This window comes from Neovison vison, chromosome 8 (genome assembly GCF_020171115.1).
Source record: "Neovison vison isolate M4711 chromosome 8, ASM_NN_V1, whole genome shotgun sequence".
In the NCBI taxonomy this organism is placed as follows: domain Eukaryota; kingdom Metazoa; phylum Chordata; class Mammalia; order Carnivora; family Mustelidae; genus Neogale; species Neogale vison.
This window is the reverse complement of record NC_058098.1, coordinates 85932545-85955143: the sequence shown is the minus strand read 5'-3', so window position 1 is coordinate 85955143 and position 22599 is coordinate 85932545. Positions and strand designations below refer to the sequence as shown.

The following is a 22599-nucleotide window of genomic DNA, read 5'->3' as shown; positions in this document are numbered from 1 at the left end:
CTACTAAGTGACTATAAAGAAGTTGTATAGAAGATGTCATCTGTAACTTAAGAGATACTTAATATAGTCTGGAAAAGTTAGCTTCAAAATAAATTTAACTGAGTTATAAATTTTTATTGACTAAGGATAGGTAATTGGAATATTTAGGATGCATTTTTTAAAAGGTGGCCCAAATTTAATGATGTAAATGATTGATTGATTCATTCATTCAAGACATGGTTACTGATTACCTTTACATGTCAGACACCAGGCAGATTACTGGGAATATTGCCATGAACAGAGCAGAGAGTGTTTTCACGATTTATTTGGCAGAAAGAAGGAGACAAATGACTGGGTTGTCATCCTACAGTGCAATACTGTATGATGACGAATGTATAGATTGTTAGGGAGCTGTAACTTCGGGGGGCATAATCTAGACTTGGATGTCTACAGAAAACATTTGAGTCACAAGCCTTTTTGAAAATCTATTGAAAGGTGTTGATTAGATCTTCTTTCCATTAAAATATACCTGTACCTAAAATTTTACAATAATTTTTGGGTGAATCACAGTTTTTGAAGCCTACTTTGGTTTCCTAGCATGGACAAAATGATTTTTAGTTTCCCTTTTACCTCTGAAATTGTAAATATTTTGGTTTTTTGAATGTCTGAATGGAATGTATTTTTATTTTTTACTTTTTTTTTTTTTTTATATTTTCTTTGAGATAGAACACATGTGGTGGGGTGGGAGAGGGACAGAGGGAGAGAAGCTGAGCAGGAGCCTGAGGCAGGGTTCTATACCAGGACCCTGGGATCATGCATGATCTAACCCGAAGACAGAGGCTTAACTGACTGAACCACCCAGGCGCCCCTATTTTTACTTTTTTAAAAGGTTTTATTTATTGAGGGGCAGAAGAGGAGGGAGAGGGATAAATAGATTCTACAGTGAGTGCAGAGCCATGGGGCTCGGTCTCAGGACCCAGAGATCATGACCTGTGCTGAAACCAAGAGTCCAGTGCTTAACTGATTGAGCCACCCAGGCACCCTTGAAGGTATTTTTAAATAAATACTAATTTTGTCATTTTCACTGGTCTTTCACTGTGTTATGTCATGAATGTTGATAAATATTGAGGGCTCATTCTTTAGAGTGCTTTTATCCTCTGTATAGGACAACGCTGAGAAATAAATGAAAGATTGGGGGCAGGTTGGTGGGACAATCAGTTAAGCATCTGCCTTCAGCTCAGGTCATGCTCCTAGCGTCCTGGGATCGAACCCTGCATTGGGCATAATCATTTTAATAACTAAGAACATAGTTAACATCACTGATGCTTATAAGTAGACAAGAGACCTACATTACACATTATCTTGTGGTGTTGAGATAAGGACATTCAAATGCAAGTTTGATACAGAAGTTTTATTGTGGGCCTAACAAAATATCTGAACCTTATCTTGCAGATTTTGAAATAGAGAATCTTCAGTTGCTTTGAAATTCAGGGATATAATGTTCTTTGCTTTCTTATTATAAAGGTTTATGTAGAAACTCTTTCAGTTTTCATCATTGTTAACTTTTTTTCCTTTCTATTTACTACCACCATTATTCTACAACCACCACCACTGTAAAACCTAAGAGCACTTTTTGAATGGTAGTGTGTACCATGTACGGTGTAAAGTATTTTGCATATGTTATTTGGCTACCTCCACCCCCAAAAAACCTCTATAAGATAAGTAGTCTTATCCTTATTTTAAAAGATAAGGAAACTGAAGCATAGAAAGTCTTAGATAACTTGCTCCAAGTCATACAGCAAGTTATAAAATAGTAGAATTGAGATTCAACCCAGGTCTCATCTGACCTGAGAGCTATGTATGCTTTTTAATATATTTGATTCAGGATACATGAAATCTCAAAAAAACCTCTCTGTATATCAATGCTGATTTTATAGTGCGGTAGATGTTAACTTGTGGGCAGTTGGGTTATAAGTTTGCAGTTGAGTTATATGTCCATTGAGCCAGTACTTACCATGGTAGTTGATAACAATTAATGAAACTAGTTTGTTTTCTAGTCTTAATAAGACTTTTTTTTTTCCTTTTTTGGGAGGGTTGGGGAGAAAAGGTGGAAAACAGAGTTAATTATAAGTTCCAGCTTATTACATGGTTTCACTCATCAGAGGTCACCTTGGGATTCCATTTAAGGGATTTTTATTATTGGAAGTTACAAAAAAGTAACATATTATTTGATCCTGGTATAATCTTCCATAATTTAGATCTTTAGAACAGTATAGTAAGAAAACATCCACATTGTATGCTCTGGGATGAAGCCAAAAAGCAGATGTGCTGCTATTTGATGAAGCTAGTATTATAGTACAGTTAATTGATGTATAAGTTTCTCTGATAAAAGCAGCACAGAGATTGTTGTAGTGAACATACAACTTACTAGAAGGTCTGAATTAACGTACACATTGAGACATATCAAAGTAGAAAGTATTGAAACTGTCCTAATTTATGTAGCTAGATATATGAACGTATATACTTTTTCAGAATGTGGTATTTTAGTTACTTGTTGTTACAGTAGATTTCTTTTATCACTCTAAATTACAGTATGTGATTATTAGTATACATAATTTTAAACTTAGCACATTTTTGTTTATTAAATAATTTTGATATGGTTAATAATGTGCAGGCCATTATTATTGTAGCTATTACCAAAGTCACCAAGACTTAAAAAAGATAAATAGGTGAATCTTGTAGAACATCATAATTCTGGAAATTTTGTTTAGTAATTTGTTTAGACGATCTTTATTTATTATTCTGATGCTCAGACATCAGTAAGATACTGTCATCTAGATTGCCCACTGTAATTCTTTGTTGGGATTTGTTGAAGACCATTCATACCCGAAGGTAGCATATACCTGAGTGTTAACCTTTGGTCTGTATTGAAAAGGAACCTAAGATCTTCATAATAATCAGCTGAGAACCAAGCAACATTAAAGTTATGTGTAGCTTTATATCCTACTCTGTTGCTGCTTTTTAAAAACTTACTGAAAGTTCAAACATACACAGAAACAGGAAATTACGTGAAGAGAACTATATAAAGCTGGGTAAATTTGAGTTATCACCTGTGAGTTACCAACTCCTGGCCAGCTTTGTCTTTTCTATACCCCCTACTCCTAGTTTATTTTGAAACAAATCCAAACATCATTCTACTTCTTTGGCAAATATTTCATTATGTATATTTGAAGGATAAAGATATTTTAAAACATAATACTCCTAAAAAAAAATAAAACAACAACAACAACAACAACAAAAAAACCCCAAAAAACATAATACTCCTATTTTTAAAAAGCTAGTCATTGTTCAAATCAAATTTTCATGTCTCAAATTTCTTTTTTTATAATGTATTTATTGAAATCAGGATCCAGGGGCGCCTGGGTGGCTCAGAGGGTTAAAGCCTCTACTTTTGGCTCAAGTCATGATCCCAGGGTCCTGGGATCGAGCCCCGCATCGGGCTCGCTCCTAGGTGGGGAGCCTGCTTCCTACTCTCTCTCTCTGCCTACCTCTCTGCCTACTTGTGATCTCTCTCTGTCAAATAAATAAACAAAATCTTAAAAAAAAAAAAAAGAAATCAGGATCCAAATCATACCTATACATTGTGACTGATATTTCTTTCTCTCTCTGTTGGTTTTTTTTTTTTTTTGGTTGATATATATCATCGTCTTTCGATATATACTTCCTCATTCTCATTTTCTCCCTTTCAAGAAATTGAGTTATGGGGCACCTGGGTGGCTCAGTGGGTTAAAGCCTCTGCTTTCGGCTCAGGTCATGATCCCAGGGTCCTGGGATCCAGCCAGGCATCGGCTTCATATTTGCCTTTACCACCCCCACAACTTTGCCCATTTGATTAGAGTCCTTCTTAATCCAGTCCTATTAAGATCTATAAATATTAGAGGTAGATTAAAAAGAAATATTATATTTTATGAGGAAAAAGTTCTAAAAATAGACGGTTGCTTAGTATTTTTATATTTTTAATCTTGTGTTCTGATGACTTGATGACTTTCAGTATGATGACCTGAGGGAAATTGCACAGTAACTTACACTGTTCATAACAGAGATTGAATTGAGTCAGTCTGTCCCTATAATCCTCAAGTATTTATATCCATCCCAATAGGGCCATGGTAGACGTTTGTATTTCTGGAATAAATGAATGGCTGGGGGACTACTGAAATTGCTATTCCACAAATGGTTAATTAGGAAAGGACTTTAGAATAACTCAATAGTTTGTGAAAAGCAGACAAAAAAGCAGTCATGAAATTTCTAGAACCATGTTCTCTGTGATACATTTAAGTGTTTGGAGGTTCAACATGTAAAGAAAAAAAAAGGATTTGGGAAATGATATGAAACTACCGCAGTTATTTTTGTTAAGTTAAAAGATTCCATTTTACTCAAATATCACATTATTGCCCAAATACTGTCAACTAGAAGAGTTTTTCCAACTAGTTTCCTTGATGGTGGAGTGAATTGGGTTTTTAATGAATATATGTCACATTTTCCTCTTCCTTTGTAGGCATTTGGGATCACAACTTTGTGAATTAGAAAAACTGATAGATAAAATGATGATTGCAGAATTTTCTACTTATTCTCACAGTGACTTAAACAGACCACTGGAAGATGATTGTCAAATTTTAGAAGAGGTATGTGCTTTGAACTCTGGATGAAATTGATGACATCGTTTACTGTTAACTCCTAATATCTTAGTTTAGAACACATTCTTCTCTGATTGTAGTCCGCAAAATTATCTTAAGTTTCAAGCTGAGACTTCAGTGAAGTCCTTTACTTGATGTGACTTTAGCAAGCACCATAATTGTTCATTATCCTGTGAAGTTAGAGAATAAGGTAATTTTATACCTTAATTAGATATTGGATTTAGGGGCGCCTGGCTGGCTCAGTGGATTAAAGCCTCTGCCTTCAGGGTCCTGGGATCAAGCTCCACATTGGGCTCTCTGCCCCATGGGGAGCCTGCTTCCCCCCTCACTCTCTGCCTGCCTCTCTGCCTACTTGTGATCTCTGTCTGTCAAATAAATAAATAAAATCTTTAAAATTAAAAAAAAAAAAAAAGAAACATATCCAGGCTTCCCTTTTCTGCTGCCTTTTCAATGCTGATTATTGCCAAGAACTAGTAAAGAATCCAGAAGGCCTGATAGCAGCCTATTAAAGAGATTTTTGTATGTGTTCATAGTTAATCCCCCACAAATAGTCCCGTCATCATTTTAGTCTTCTTGACCAACTAACTAAAAATCACAGGACTCATGGAGTATTTATAGGTCATCAAGTTTTGAGAAGGATACTTTCCAGCGACTTGTTTGAAACTAGGCCAAAATGTACCTATATTGTTTTACCCCTAAACCAGCTGCATTTGATCACTGTAGTACATTAGAATTGACCTGTTTTAAAATAGTGACTCCAGTAATCTGATGATAAGATTGCTGTGAAAGGGTTTTTTTAGGATTCCAGAAAATACCATATGCAGGGTAGAGGTATGAGGATCAAATAATAAAACGCTTGATGTTGCATATTTCTGCTTCTGAGTGAGATTATTTTATATTTAAACCGTGAAATTCCATGTTTTTATTTTAATAGGAAAGACTTGTATCTCTTGTATTTGGACTTTTAAAACAAAGAAAACTTAACTTTTTAGAAATCTATAGTGAAGAAATGATTATTACAGCAAAAAATATCATTAAACAGGTAATTATACATTTTTATTTGATGTATTTTGGTCTAGACTTTTATTTATTTTTACATGATCCTAGTGATAATATATGCAGTTATAATAGTAACATTTTCTTATTTATTTAAAAATTCAAAATATGGAAAAATAGAAGGATAAATAGTCTTACCAGCTGAAAGATTATCACTGTAAGGATATTTCTAAGTTAAAAAAAAAAGACCTTTCAAAATATAAGCTGTTACTGATGTTTTTCTATGTTGCTATCATACTGTATATATGATTTTGAGTTGTGCATATATTTCAGTTAGAATCATAAGAAGAATTTTCTCATGTAAGCCCTTCAGAAAGATCATTTTTGATGGTTATATAAAATTCCATCAACATTATATTATGCCTTCCTCTCTTGATTATTCAAGTTGTTCTCAGTTTGATATTGTAGAACACTGTGACACACATCTTTGGTTTAAAGTTTTGTGTAGTTTTTCCATTGTTAAGACAATTTTCTTATAGCTAATTCCTAGAAGGGGAATTATTGGTCAGAGTGAAAAGTACTTTTAAATTATTTGACAGAACTGAATTGCTTTCTAGAAAGAATTTACCAAATACACTCTCACCATCAGTAGTTAAATGCTTATTTCCTCTGATCCTTATCTCAGAAACGATAATTGTAAACTAAAATCTTGGTTTTTTTTTTTAAGTCTTTCCTCATCTTTGTTTTGCCTTTTTACTCACGTATCATTAACAAAACTTCAGTTTTTCTAATTATGAAAAAGAACAATTTTAAATATATTTATTAGGCTTAACTGATCATCATCATTAGGTTGAATGTACATTTCTGAGTTTTTAATGTTTAAATAAAACAAGCCAAAAAAAAGATTATAATCACCCCATCTTTTACATCTTTCAAACACTGACTAAAACACTTTATTTTAAAATTGTTACAATTTTCAGGGCGCCTGGGTGGCTCCGTGGGTTAAGCCGCTGCCTTTGGCTCAGGTCATGATCTCAGGGTCCTGGGATCGAGTCCCGCATCGGGCTCTCTGCTTGGCAGGGAGCCTGCTTCCCTATCTCTCTCTCTCTGGCTGCCTCTTCGTCTACTTGTGATTTCTCTCTGTCAAATTAATAAATAAAATCTTTAAAAAAAAAAAACTGTTACAATTTTCAAAAATTGTTGACAATAGCTAGAAGCACTAAATATATGCATATATTATGATTTAGCAGTTCTGTTCCTAGGTATTTACCCAACAGAAATGCATATATAAGTTCACCAAAGACAGCACAGAATTTCATGGCAGCACTATTGGTAATAAAAAACTAGAAAAACCCAAATTCTTTTTTTTTTTTAAACCCAAATTCTGTCATCAGTAGAAAAGTTAATAGAGTTGTGGTATATTTATATGACTAAATACTATACAGTAATGAGAATGAAGTAATCACATGAAGCAACATGGGTGAATATCATATACATGATATAGAGCCAAAGAAACCAGACACAAAGGGATATACACTATATGATTACACTTTTGTAAAATTTGAACATAGAACTAATTTGAGGTATTAGAAATCAAAGTAGTAGTGTCTTTTGGGAGGAAGTAGAGATTAGGAGGGAGCATGAGAGGGGCTTACTGGCTGTGTTCAATTTCATGATCTGAGTTCTCACTACACAAGTGTACTTCTCTATAAAAATTTGCTGAGCTATGAACATAATTTGTGTAGTTTTCCGGATGAAGTACTTTGAAACAAATTGTTACAGGATTGCTGTGTTGTAATTCCTAGGATTCTCCTGATGTCTAAGCATTTTTTAAAAGTTAAACTGTTGTGTATACTGCAGAAAACATAACCCCCAAATGAATTTCTTTTGGAATTTTAATATGGGGCTTATACCTTGTCCTAAGAATTACAGTTCTGGGTGTTTTGTTTGTTTGGTGTATGGTTTTGAATAGTTTTAAGTAGTAGGTGATTTTAATTAATACCATCCAAGCATACCCTGAAATATTATTTAATAGATTACGGATATATGTTCTTTAATACACCTTAAGGTGTATATGAGACACAAGAGAAGTCTGGTGAAGTGATGCTAACAGTCACTGAGGTCATTTTTTTCCATTGAGATCATGTTCGATATACAAATGAGCCATGTAGTACTTAGAATTCTAAAGAGATTAATCAAATTTTTTTTCTTAAAATTTGCAGTGTGTGATTAATAAAGTTTCACAAATAGAAGAAATTGACACAGATGTTGTTATGAAGTAAGTATAAATATTAGGTTGAAGGAGGAATTAATGAAGGAATTATTTACCAAGGTATGCGCAGAGTGAGGGAAAATCACAAATGAAAGTGCAGAACCTTTAAGGAATAAGGGATGAGAATAGTTAGTAGGATTAAGAAGGAGGACACTTAGTAGTTGGGGAAAAAAAGAAAAAAGAAAAAAAAGATCTGTGGTAGTTGAGGAGATCTTCAGTGCAGGAGTCAATCATCCTGAGACAACCTCTTAGGGAGGGAGATGGAGCTGTCAGTACCTTTGCTCCTTCCAGTCTTTTGTCAGGGCTTCTCATTGGCCAAGCCCCGCAGGTCAGCGTCCCGGGGCAGAGAGAGGATGGAGAGGACACAGTGTGGTTATGGAGGAGGGAAATTGAAGATAATCTATCTCCGAGGAATAGTGTTAACTTTAAATTATTTAGCTATATAATTAAAACCCAGCTTCTAATTGGCTTTGAGAAATTTGAATACATGATTTTGAATTGTCTCATGCTTATCTATAATTTTTTGTTTTAACCTTTGAAATTCCTGTTCTTTCATTTTGAGAAGAGTAGTGATATTTTGAAACTATGGATTTTATTTCATATAGATCCTAAACTTTATTAACTGGCCCAAGATATGAGTAGCAATATTGATAACTATGAAACTTCTCTGGACCAAACTCCTAGAATAAGGATTGAGGAGTTTTAATTTCCACACTATTACTTAGTGAAAGCTCTGTTTCAGAATAAGTTAAAACAACTCCAACAGTGCAAGAGTCTCTAGTAGTCAGAAAACTTAAGTTATTGGGATTCTGTTAAAAGCCCTATGGACATGGAGAGGCAGTTATTTTAAATTTTCTTCTCCATGAAATTTTCTCAACTTAAATAGAGAAATTCCTATATCTCACATATAGAACTATCTTCTGAGAATAAACTCCTAGCTACCCAAAGACAGCCATTATTTTTGTCTGATTTTTTTTTTTCTAGGCTTGCAGATCAGATGAGAATGTTGAATTTTCCTCAGTGGTTTGATCTGCTAAAGGAGATTTTCTCTAAGTTTACAATTTTCCTACAAAGAGTTAAGGTAAGCCTATGTGATTATCACTTGGTCCAGAATACCCCTAAAAGTAAGTCTACTTTCTAGATACATAATATACATACAGAATCAAATTAGAAAAAAGCACAAGTTCTTTGTTTTGTACTTTTCCTAAAGAGGCTTGGTTTCAAATAAGATTTGAAGTGCTTCAGAGTACTTTGATACTCTGTAATTTTAGATTTATTTTATATTAAAAAATATGCTTACTTGGTATTAAATATTATACAGTAATATTTCCTCTTATGATTTTGTGGTTCTTTAATCTCCCTAGATTATCTATAAGTATAATATTGTGAAACACTCAAAAATCTGTTCCAAACTACTTATTTTTTCTAGAAATATTTGATGTTGATATAATGGTATTTTTTAACATATACTTCATATTTAAATTGCTCTACTAATGTCCTTCATTGTAGGTTTTTATTTCACTTTTTAATCTGGGAGCCAATCAAGGGTTATATGTTACATTTAATTATTCTGTCTCTTCAGTCAAATCATTCAGTTTTAAGCCACTCAGTATAAGGAAAAGAACACTTCCACACAGCATTTTTCAGAAGAAAAAATGTCATTGACTAATACATTTTGGTTAGAATTACAGCATGTCATAGCTGTGTTTTAATAAGACAGTCATTAAAAATTACTGAGTGTAAAAGGCTATTTGTGAAGTTTTACATTTTTTGACTTATGTCAGTATTGTGTTACACATGCTACTTAATAGTTAATATCCCTGGCATCTCCTGAGTATCCTGTTAAATGGTCTGGGGGACTTTGGTACTTATCTGTGACATGACTTTTCCTTATAAACATTGGAGTGATAATAAGTCATGTGTACAACCTTTCTGAGTGGGAGAATTTTTTAAAAACATGATTCACTGTACTTAATTTAGACTTGTGCTGAAATGTGTTGATCCCACGCATTGATAGCAATAGATAGCAAACCCGTTTCTGTGAATTGCTCAATAACTAGGCCATATTTTCACTTTTTCCTATATTCCCAGCATGACTTCCTCATACCCAGTTCTATTATTACATGTGCATGATGTATAAAACTCTACTGCAAATAGTAGAATTGGCCAACTTTTTGCCAGTAATTTTTTAAAATTTAAGTATAATTAACATGCAGTATTGTATTAGTTTCAGATGTACCTTAGAATGATTCAGCAATTCTTTACATTATTCAGCTCACCACAATAAGTGTACTTCTAATCTTCCTCACCTATTTCACCCATTCCCCTCCCCCCCTTGCTGCTGGCAACCACCAGTTCTCTATATTTAAGAGTCTGGGGTTTTTTTTGTCTCTTTTTTCTTTGTTTCCTTTACTATATTCTACACATGAGTGAAATCATATGGTATTTGTCTGTCTCTGACTGACTTCACATAGCATCATGCCCTCTAGATTCATCCATGTTGTTGCAGATGGGAAGATTTCACTCTTTTTTCTGGTTGAGTAATATTCCTGTGTGTGTGTGTGTGTGTGTGTGTTTGTGCGCGCACGCGCACACACTCCCTGTATATTTGCTTTATCCCATCTATTTATGGATGGACACTTGGGTTGCTTCCATATCTTTTGCCAGTAATTTTTTAAATAGGTATTTCACTTTTAGGTTCTTTATAATTTAAGTTAATCCAAAATTTTATTTGATGTATGTGCAATATGTGATTTATCATAGTTATAATTTCTTATTTTCACATTTAGACCCCTTAAGCTAATACTTCCGTAAAACATCTTTGAAGATGTTACATAACCTATAAATATGGTACTTTTTTCTGTGATGAAAGTTTGTGATTCTGTAAGGGTATGGTTTCACTGAAAAATAGTGTTAATTACAAGCTGTTCATTTTTAATTGAGAATTTTAAATAACTGCAAATTGGAAAGAGCCCAGATGTCTAATAGTAGAAGAATGGTAAAGTAAATTATGCCTGGTATAATATACCATGGAATATCATGCAACTGAGGATTTTTAATGTTGAGGAAAATGCGTATAACATTAAGTGAAAAGGCAATATAGAACTGTTTACCTAGTATCATCTCAGCTATGTTAAAAAGATTTATTATCTCTTCGTCTTTGCAGAATAAAGAGGTAGTTTGTCATTTTGATAGTTATCTTTTGGCAGTATATTTTAATTTATTATTCTTTTTTTGTTTTTCCTAAATTCTCTGCAAAGAGATATATAACTTTTTGTAGTCAGAAAAGGTTGTTTGGGGGGCACCTAGGTGGTGCAGTTGGTTGAGTGTCTGACTCTTGATTTTGGTTCAGGTCATGATCTTGGGGTTGTGGGATTGAGCCCTACATCAAGCTTCACACAATGTGGAGTCTGCTTGGGACTCTCTCTCTCCCTCTCCCCCTCCCTCTGCCCCTTCCCCACACATGCACATGCACTCTCTTTCTCTCTCTCTCTTTCTCAAATAAAATCTTCTAAAAAAGTGGGGTGCCTGGGTGGCTCAGTGGATTAAGTCTCTGCCTTTGGCTCAGGTCATGGTTTCAGGGTCCTTGGATTGAGCTCTGCATTGGGCTCTCTGCTTAGCAGGAACCTGCTTCCCCTTCTCTCTCTCTGCCTGCCTCTCTGCCTACTTGTGATTTCTGTCTGTCAAATAAATAAATAAAATTCTTAAAAAAAAATCTTTAAAAAAAGAAAAAAGTCTGTTTTGTTTTTTACTAGTGTTTACCACATTATAAGAACAAACTGTTTGAAGTTAGTATTTCATTTACCAGTACACAAGGGTTCCAGTTTCTCTATATACTAACACTTGCTATTTCTCCTATTTTTGATAGTATCCATACTAATGGGCATGAGGAGGTATCTTATTTTAGTTTTGATTTGGAAATTTTAAAGATTAGTGATGTTGAGCATCTTTTCATATACTTATTGGCCATTTGTATGTCTTCTTTGGAGAAATATTTTTTTGCCCATTTTCTAATCACATCTTTTTTGTTGTTGAATTGTAGGAGTTCTTTATATATTCTGGCTGTTTAACCCCTTAAGAGATATGTAATAGGCAAGTTTTATTTAGTGTAAGCTATTTAAGATAATAAATATGCAGTGTATTTTCAGGAGGTTTCTACTTATAAAATTAATTAAAATACAGAAATCTATTCCTAAGCTTTAGAGAACCAACCCATTTCTCTTGAGTAGTTCTTTTTCACAAGTCACCTTTACTGTGTGGTAAAAGATTATTAGAAAAAAAAAATTTTTTTTTAAAGATCTATTTGAGAGAGAAAGAGCACAAGGGGAGCAGCAGAGGGAGAGGGAGAAGCAGGCTCCCCACAGTAGAGAGTCCAGCATGGGGCTCCATCCCAGGACCCTGAGGTCATGACCAGAACTGAAGGCAGATGCTTAACTCACTGAGCCACCAGGTGCCCCAAAGATTGGTAAAAATTCTGATATGTATGAACTTGGCACTCGTTTATAAGGTGTTCAAAAGTACATATGTAGAGTTCACTTTTGGAACCTTTAGGTACATGTTATTTTAAGTCCTTTAAAAATGTATCCTGTTTTCTTATAGGCAACGTTAAATATCATTCACAGTGTTGTTCTCTCAGTTCTTGACAAAAACCGAAGGACCAGAGAATTGGAGGAGATTTCACAACAGAAGAATGCTACAAAAGACAATTCGCTGGACACAGAGGTGGCTTATTTAATCCATGAAGGCATGTTTATAAGTGATGCATTCAGTGAGAATGAATTAACACCTATAGCAATCGACACTACCTCTCAAAGAAATGCATCTCCAAATAGTGAGCCCTGCAGCAGTGATTCGGTATCTGAACCAGAATGTACTACTGATTCTTCATCCAGCAAAGAGCAGACATCATCATCTGCTACTCCAGGAGGTGTGGATATTATGTGAGTATGGTGACTGCTGCCAACTTTGCAAGATTTTGAGTCATCTTCTTAATGATTTCAGAAAGATTGTTTATTCAGTTTATTTTACCATATGAACTTTGGTATTGGAATTTAATTTAACAAAAATGAATTAATTTTATGAAACATATCTTTTTGAAAATGTATGGAATATAAGGAGGTGAGCATTGGAAGTCATCAAGAATTGCAGAATTTTAAGGCTGGAAAGGAACCATTTAATTAAATGCTTATTTCAGAGAGTTTAGTCAACTTTTTTAAACTACTAGGGGCAGAACTTGTTCTGGAAATTAGGTCAGCATTACCTTGTTTATTTTCCTTTTACTATAATACCTTTGTATTTTGTAGATAGTGAAGTTGGATTTATAGGTTTTTGGTCAGTTTTTTTGTGAATTTCCAAGTGAATCGCACCGTTTTTTCAAACATGACTTTTTAAAATGTCTTATTTTGAAATAATTTCAAATTTACAGAAAGCTTACCACATTGTACAAAAAAGTCGTATATGCCTCACCTTGATTCCTCATTTCTTAACAGTTTACCAAATTACCTTCTCTCTCCCTTCCTCCCTTTCTCTTTCTTGCTCCCTTCTCTCTTTCTTTGTCTCTCATGTTAATACTTTTTTTCTGAATCATTTGGCAAAAGGTTGCAGACATGAAGTCCCATTATCTCTATATTCTTCAGTGTGTATTTCCTAAAATACAAGAACAAGAATACTCTCCTAAAATAACTATAGTACACCAATTAGAATCAAGAAAACATTGTATTGCGGTGCCTGGGTGGTTCAGTCAGTTAAGCATTTGCATTTGGCTCAGGTCATGATCCCAGGGTCCTGGGATCAAGCCCCATGGACTTCCTGCTTAGTGGGGAGTCAGCTTCTCCTTCTCCCCCTCTCCACCGCTTGTGCTCTCTCTCTCAAATAAATGAATCTTAAAAAAAAAAACCTAAAACATTGATACATTATTACCATCTAATCCATAGATCCCATTCAGAGTTCACCAGTTGTCCCAATCATCTCCTGTATAGAATAAAACAAAGCAAAGCCAATAAAATCTTTCTGAACCAAGAACATAGGTACATAGTTTGAATTTAGTTATTGTTAAGCATAGGAATCAATATGTACTTTTTTCATTTTTATAGAAGTCAGCTTAGGTCCCAGGAGCTTATATAGGTTGCAGTTATACCATAAAATCAGCTGTAATACCGCCTGTCCCCACCAAAAAGAAAATCCTGAACTATATATTAATACAAATAGTTTTTCTCTGTTCAGGCTAATATTTCACATTTACTGGGTAAGGGGCAGTCTAAACTATCACAAAAGGTATAGAAACCTCTATAGCTTAAACAGTATAGAATTTTGTTTCTCTCACATAACACGTCAGAGGTAGGAGGTCCACAATGAAGAAGGTAGCCCTGCCATCCTCATTTTGTAGCTTCTGTCTCTGTTTAAAGAGGGTATGTCTGCTTTTATCATCAAATCTGCATCTCTAGCAGCAGGATGGAGAGGACAAAGAGCTTGTACCCTCCTTACTTTTTTGTTTTAACTTTTTAATTAGAGTATAATGCACATAGAGAGCAATCACATCAGTTGTATGTGTTCACCTCAGTTACCACAACGTGAATACTCTGGTGTAATCATCATCCAAATTAAGAAATAGAACATTACCAGCTCTCTAGAAGCCCCTTTTGTGACTACATTTTCACTCTTTCCCAAAGGAAACCATGAAAACAGTGGGTTTTTCTTATTTTTTAAGCTTTGTATAAATGAAACCATAAATGGAATCATGTTCTGTTTCAATTTTCTTTCACTTAGTACTATGTTTGTGATAATATTCTAAGTTGTTGCATATAGAAGTAGTTTATTTTTATGTACAAAATATTCTACTTTCAGTGTAACTGTATACTGTAAACTAAATTTGGGTTATTTCTATTTTGATTGTTGTGAACATTCTTGTAAGTGTCTTTGGTGCACAGGTTATAAGCATTTCTGTTGAATATGTACCTAAGAATAAATAAGGTGTGTGAATGGTCAATTTAGCTAATGACAGTTTCCCAAAGGGGTTGTACTCATTTACAATCCCATCAGCAGTGTGAGTTTCTGTCTCTCCCCATCTTCAGTCAGTCTTGGTATGTCAATCTTTTACATGTTAGCCATTCTAATGGGTATGTTACAGGTATATTAGTTTGAGTTTTTATTTCCCTGGTGATTAGAAAGAGATCACTTTTCATATATTCATTGACTGTTTGGATATCCTCTTCTGTGAAGAGCCTATTCAAGTTCTTTGCCCAGTTCTCTACTGGTTTGTATTTTATTTCTTACTGATTTATTGATTCTTTATATAGCCTCAACACAAGCCTGTTGTTTGTTTTCCAGATTATAAATATCTTCTCTTACTCTTATTGGAGTCTTTGACATAATCCTATGATTCATTCTCTTCCTTTATGGTTTGTGCTTTTTTTTTTTTCTTTGTCCTGTTTAAGAAATCTTTCTACGCCCTAAGGCTTTGATGATATTCTCTTATTTATCTTCTAGAAGCTTCGTTGTTACCCTCATCACATTAGATCTACAAGCCATCTGGAATTGATTTTTGTGTATAGTAGCATGAATCTCTTTTCTATTTTTCCATATGATTATCTTTCTGAACTCACATTTACTTCTATATGAAGAGTCCAGTGCTATTTTGATATCAATTCCCACAGAACTGTTCCTTGAGGACAGCAGTCTGTTGTGTTCCCTCCAGTACTTAGCCCTTAAACACAATAAATGCTTAGGAAATATTAGCTCAGTTGAACTGAATATTAACTATCATTCATAACTTTAAGTAAGAAAAAAAAAAAAAAGAGTTCCTATTTGTCACGAAATAACATCCCTTCCTTCTCCTTCTTTCCCAGTGTGTCATCCTAGGCACCTGTGCACAATGTGCCACAGCTGCCACCTTGTACCTAATTGGAATTTTTTTTTTTTTGGGCGGGGGGGCTTGCAGTTTTTGCAGTCTGAAAAACTGCAAAACTTTTTGGCGTTTGCAGTTTTACCAGTTTTCCAATCAGAGTCTGAAATAAACTACAGAAAATACTAATTGAGAGAGAGAAAGTTCCTTTCTTATTTTTTAAAAATATTATTTATTTATTTATTTGACAGAGGGAGACACAGCGGGAGAGGGAACACAAGTAGGAGGAGTGGGAGAGGAAGAAGCAGGCTTCCTGTGGAGCAGGGAGCCCGATGCGGGGCTCAATCCCAGGACCCTGGGATCATGACCAGAGCCAAAGGCAGATACTTAACAACTGAGCAACCCGTGTACCTCAGAAAATTATTTTTATACAAGATTAGGGTAAAATACTTGTATTATCTGAGCTTTTTAAACTAATGCTTCACCACACACACACACAAAAAAGTGTTCGCTACATCACAGAATTTTTTATCAGATGTGAATTTTACAGCTTTTTGTTTTTTATTGGTATGTTACCCATTAAGGACAGTATACTCACAATTTTTCCTGACTTAATCTCTTTATCATTTTCAGGGTCAATGAAGACATGAAATTAACTGATTTAGAACTAGAAAAACTGGCAAATAATATCCAGGAGTTATTGTATAGTGCTTCAGATATATGTCATGACCGAGCTGTCAAATTTCTCATGTCAAGAGCAAAGGTTAGTTGTTTGATAGAGCTTTAGATATTTTATATCTATTATTTTGGAGATCTAGAATCATATCCTTGCTTATGTCCCCATGTTCCCCCTAATGCATATTATATTTTCAATAATAAGGTTAATGGTACTGATATGGCCTATTAGGAAGATGTTGAAATATAAAATAATACAAATAAAAGAAATAGGATTTATTAGTCTTTAAAAAAAGATTATAAGAATAATTTTGAGATTTAATGCCTTGAAAATGAATTTGATATTAATATCCAACTTTATATATGTACATATATATGTGTATGTAACTAGCCGCCATATTAATAAAAATAGTTGAATTCCAATATTGTGAGAATTTTATAGTATGATCTGAATTTATTTGAGCTACTGTATTATAAAGGGGTCAGTGTAAAATTTAGACATTTTAAGCTCTTTATTTTCAATTTCTGAGTTTGAAGTATTGAGAAGCTTCATTAAAAATGATTTTAAGGTATTGATGAATTAACATTATTAAAATGATATAATTAACATATGTTAAACTAGGTTGGTTTTATAGTTTATTTGTATTTGGTGTTATACCTAATTGTCACGATTTTTGTTATCTTTAAAATTTAGGATGGTTTTCTTGAGAAGCTAAATTCCACGGAATTCATAACACTTTCTAGATTAATGGAAACATTCATTTTAGATACTGAACAGATCTGTGGAAGAAAAAGTATGTCATTACTTGGAGCACTTCAGAGCCAAGCTAATAAATTTGTAAACAGGTTTCATGAAGAGAGAAAAACTAAGCTCAGGTATTATTACCATGTTCAGTCTGTTCTTCAGTTTTTTTCCCTTTTCTTTACAAATCATGATTATATTTAATTGATTAGCTCACCAGAACCCCTGAAAAACTTTTTTCTTTTTTATTAAAGACAGATTCTTGACTTTTCAAAGTGGAATTAGAATCTTTATTTTCATAAAAGTGCTTATCAGAAAGATCCTCAATAGATTGACTTTTCCTTTCCCACTCAATGCGAGGTTGTGTTTCACCACTCTTCTTGGTTAGCCTAAGAAATATAAAAAGAAAAATGTTTTCTGAAAATACTCATACCGAAAGATTATCATATTAGGAAGGATTTCAGTTTATTAAGGTGTACATTTATTTTAAAAATCTCAGTACTTTAACACCAGCTAGTGGCCATTACTGTGTAAAAAAATCAGTGTCTTGTATTTCATGAGCTTTACTTGAATTTAACTAAGAAACATGTACTGTCTTTATTATTACTAAAAGATATGACAAGAAAAGTCTTATGTACTCACTCAGCTCTTCTTTTTCTTTTCAACCAAAGAAGATGGTGTTGAAATGTTAAATGTTAAATTTTTTTCCCCCTCCCTTTTGAATAGCCTCCTCTTAGACAATGAGCGCTGGAAACAAGCTGATGTTCCTGCAGAATTTCAGGATCTTGTTGATTCTATATCAGATGGAAAGATTGCTTTACCTGAAAAAAAGTCAGGGGGTATGTGTATTCTTCCACATACTTTCTTCTGATTTTATATTGTTTATTCATTTTATAGGAATGTTTAACATTTCTTTAATTGGTAATGCCTCTTGAAAAGCCTAGAACTAATAATGCCAGCTTAGTTGGTAATTGACTGGAAAAGTTATCTGCGGTAATTTGTAATAAAATAATTTCAGGTATTTATTGAATGTTAACCATATGCCATACACTGGGCCAAGTGCTTTTATATGCATTATTCCAGTTTATCCACACAACAATTTGTGATGAAAATGCTATTGTTAACCTTATTTAGCAGTGAGGAGGCATAAGGCTTCTAGGGATTAAGAAATTTTATACAAATGATGAGCTGAGATTTGAAACCGGTTTTATATAACTTCACGGCTTTGTTCACTATACCATGTTGTTTAAAGACACGTATTCATTCATTGAACACTAGTAAGCTGCTACTGTGTGTCAGATATTGAGACAGATAACAGTTATAACACACCTTGCAAAGGGCTAAGTATAGGGGTGCCTGATTGGCTTGGTTGGTTAAATGACTGTCTTTGGCGGCTTGGGTTGTGATCCTGGGGTCCTGGGTTCAAGCTCTGTATCAGGCTCCTTGCTTGGCAGGGGGCCTGCTTCTCCCTGTCCTGCTATCCCACCTGCTTGTGCTCTCTCTCTCTGTCAGATAAATAAATAAAAAGTCTTTTTTTTAAAAAAAAAGGGCTAAGTCTAATGAAAAAAAAATGTGGATTAGCAATCACAAGTAATACAGTAGTGATAGGATAGAGAAAACCAAAATATAAAGAATCTAGAAAAAGAAAACTATAAAGGAGACTCAGAAGGAAGGGCCAGAGAGGTAGGAGGAAATCCAGAAGAATATAGAAGTAAAAAAAATTGATTTCAAGAAGAGAATTATTACTGGTATCAAATATGTCTTAGGTTTCATGTAAAAGAAATGCAATGGCTGGAAGATACTTTTGTATGCCAGTTAAATTGGAGTGGTCATGTAATAATAATGTGAACTTATATACACCTTATCCTGTAATACCAGATTTGAAATTATAAAATTGTCAAATAATTTTTTGAAAGTTTTTTTTTTTTTTTAATTTTAGGTAGACTCCATGCCCAACATGGGGCTTGAACTCATGACCCTGAGATGAAAAGTCTCATGTTCTACTGACTGAGCCACCCAGGCTCTCCAGTTATCAAATATTTTTAATGGAGGAGGCAGATGCATTTTCAAATTTTGTACATTTAATAAAAGTTTAATATTTTTACATAGAAATATTTTTAAATTGTGTATTTAACATTTACAGAAAATGCAAGTGCACTACGAGAGAAAGACTAAGTAAAATACAAATAGTGACCACTAGTTTGACACATAGGAGATCATTTGCAATTTTAGTAATCCAGTAGAATGACAGAGTCATATTGTAGTCAATAGTAAGTAACTTGAAAGATGAGGACTGTTAAATGTAGCCTCCTTTTTTGACAGGTTTGGTTGTGAAGGGGGAGTAGGTGATGAAGTAGCTCTAGAGACCTAAGAGAATAATTAGATTATTACTTTCATCCACTCAAGGAATTAAGAGTTTTAAGGTAGGAGAAACTGAATTATGTTTTTGTTTTAACAGAAAGAGGAAGAAAATTAAAGAGGAGTGACATGGATTAATTGTGAGGCAGGGCCCCTGGAATTAAGTCCAGAGTTGAGATGAAAGGCTATCTCTTCTAATATGGTGACAAGAGTGGAGGGATTAAGGACAGGTGTAAAATAGAGTAATTTGTATAGGGCAGAGAGAAGAATTGAATGAATTAAGTAGATTTCTGTTGCCTTGTAACTATTTTTTAGTAGGTGACAGTGTTGGGTGGTGGTCGCCAATCCTTTAATTGATTATATATTAGCAAAGCAAAAATACTCAAGTAGCAAAGATTAAAATAAAAATAAAAACCAATTATTTTAAATCACAAGTTTAAAATGATAAGATTTAGTTCTCATTTACTCTTTCAGGCTACAGTTGATGACTTCCCACTTTGTGAGGTGCTCTGCTAGATGTCTATAACATGTCTTTGTCCTTGAACAGTTTAAAGTCTTAAAATCCACGGTCATACAAACATAACAATTTTTGGATTAAAATGATAAATATAGGGACGCCTGGGTGGCTCAGTTGGTTGGACAACTGCCTTCGGCTCAGGTCGTGATCCTGGAGTCCCGGGATCGAGTCCCACATCGGGCTCCCAGCTCCATGGGGAGTCTGCTTTGCTCTCTGACCTTCTCCTCGCTCATGCTCTCTCTGTCTCTCTCTCTCAAATAAATAAATAAAATATTTTAAAAAAATGATAAATATAGAGTGATTGAATTAACTTGTGTGTGTTTGGGTGTGTGTGTGTGTGTGTGTAGTGAACTATTTATTTATACTTTTTCTTTGGGGGATGCTGACAATAAGAGGTTTCTTTTATACACCCTACTTCAGTCCTAGTCTTTTTTTCCCTCTGAATGAGAAGAATGTACGTGCTATTAGAAGTCCATCAGCATTTTACTAGTTCTTACCAAGTTAAGGATTCTTGGTTATTATTCATTCACCCACCACCCATTAATGAGTTACTAGCTTTTTGGCTAGGCATGGGGAAATGAAGGTTAATGGGTAGCAATTAATATTAATTGGATACTTACTTGATGATGGACAGTTTGTTCTAAGCACTTTACATTATTATCCCATTTGCAGGTTCATGAACTAGATACCATTAATATTCCCACCTAAAAAATACAGAAACTGAGACACAAACGGATTAGACAATTTGCGCAAGGTTACAGAGCTAGGAAGTGGTAGACTTGGGCTCCAGATTCAGGCCGACTGACTTTAGGACCCTCTACATTACTATGCTCTGGCGATTCTCTCTGTGATATGGAGAATTGATTAAGACACAATCCCTGTCCTCAAAAATTTAATCTGACATACAGAATGAGTTATGTTTAGAAACTGTATGACACTGAATTTCTTGCCTTGATAGAAATGAGGAAGTAGATATTTAGTGTCAAGTCAAAGGGATTTGAAGCTTAGGGAAACATGATGACTTGCCTGTGATAATTCTAATTGATTTGGCTGATTAAGGACAAACAGTAATCCAGTCTGCTGTTATTTTTACTTCAACATACTGAATTTTGTTTTATAATGATAGATGCCACATGCTGAAAATAAAATAATTTCTGGGTTAAAATCTTGAAAATTAAAAACACATTATGTATAGGGGTACCTGGGTGGCTGAGTTTGTTAAGCATCTGTCTTTGGTTCATGTCATGAACCCAGGGTTCTGGGATCGAGCTCCACCTTGGGCTCCCTGCTCAGAAGAGAGCCTGCTTCTCCCTCTCCCTCTGCCTGCCTCTCTGCCTAATTGTGCTCTCTGCCAAATAAATAAATAAAATCTTTTAAAAAAAAACACTGAATATAGGAATTAGCTTGTATTCTGAGAATTATAATAATGACAACCAGTTGAAATTCTAGTTCTGCCTTTCCAGACTAATATTTTTTTCCTTTACTACTTACTGATCACCTACCATGTACCAGACCTAGGATCGGCAGTTTATAGTCATGATCTCTATCATTAACAGCAGTGAGGTTGATACTGTTATCCATGTTTGATGGATACAGATGTTGAGACCAAAAGAAGTTAATAGTTGACACGAGGTCATGCATCCAATAACTGACAGTACTGGAACTCAAATCCACATTTCTCTGATTCCAAACCCAATATACTTTATTCTCTGCCAAATTGCTTCCCAAAAGTAGATACTTATTTTCAGGAATAAGATAGTCTCAGGCCTTATCAGGCCCTAAATTGGGCCCTAAGATCTTCTTTGGTTTTTTTCTAGCTGAAAATTTTTCCTGTAATAATTTGCTTCATCTTGTTCCTGTGTCTGTCTTGGTTATTTGTTTTACTCTATAGCTACAGAAGAAAGGAAACCAGCGGAAGTTCTCATTGTCGAGGGACAACAGTATGCTGTCGTTGGGTGAGTGACACATTTTTCTTTATTGGTTGAGTCAGTTATTTAAAACATAGGTCTTCTAGTTCCTGCTTGATGTGAATTGGAAATTTTAGATTGACAATTTTAAATCTTACAAATAATTATGATTCTCTCCTTAACTACTCTTTTATCTTGTTATTCTTGCTTGATGACATTAGTCACCCTCTGGCTATCTGGCTTTCTGGCTCTTCAGGCAAAAAGACTGCTCCCAAAAAAACAACTCCCTGGCTAAGAGGAGAATATTTTATTTTCTGAGAGAAGATTAGAAAAGATAAGCAGTGGACCTCTACCCAGTAAAGCAGACACTAGAAGTATGCATGGAGAGTAATATATGGTGAAAATTAAGCTATTATAAGGGCTAGATACTTAACTTTCTTGAATCACTACTTCCTGATATCCTTCAGATTTATAAAACATTATTTTACATGGATCTCTCATTTCTGAGCATCTCATTGAACTTGGATGTCCCATAATGAATGGCTCTATTCACCTTAATCTCAAACTTATTTAACCTCCCAGTAGTGTTTCTTTTCAATTTATGACATGTTCAGCTAAT

General features: G+C 34.3%; 1 protein-coding gene across 9 annotated transcripts in view; it reads left to right on the top strand.

Annotated features, from left to right (window-relative positions):
• Positions 1-22599, top strand: part of VPS54 (VPS54 subunit of GARP complex) — a 99222-nt gene that overhangs the window by 49822 nt on the left and 26801 nt on the right. For 8 of the 9 annotated variants that reach the window (XR_006386214.1, XM_044264077.1, XM_044264082.1 and 5 more), the window contains 9 exons: positions 4535-4661; positions 5608-5715; positions 7892-7947; positions 8926-9022; positions 12541-12881; positions 16415-16544; positions 17151-17332; positions 17925-18037; positions 21965-22028. Coding sequence is in view for 8 of the 9 variants with exons in the window: in XM_044264077.1 (XP_044120012.1) it covers positions 4535-4661; positions 5608-5715; positions 7892-7947; positions 8926-9022; positions 12541-12881; positions 16415-16544; positions 17151-17332; positions 17925-18037; positions 21965-22028 (1218 nt within the window). In the remaining variant the exon portion in view is untranslated. The remainder of the gene's footprint in view (positions 1-4534; positions 4662-5607; positions 5716-7891; positions 7948-8925; positions 9023-12540; positions 12882-16414; positions 16545-17150; positions 17333-17924; positions 18038-21964; positions 22029-22599) is intronic. The other variant, XM_044264083.1, reaches the window with a different exon arrangement.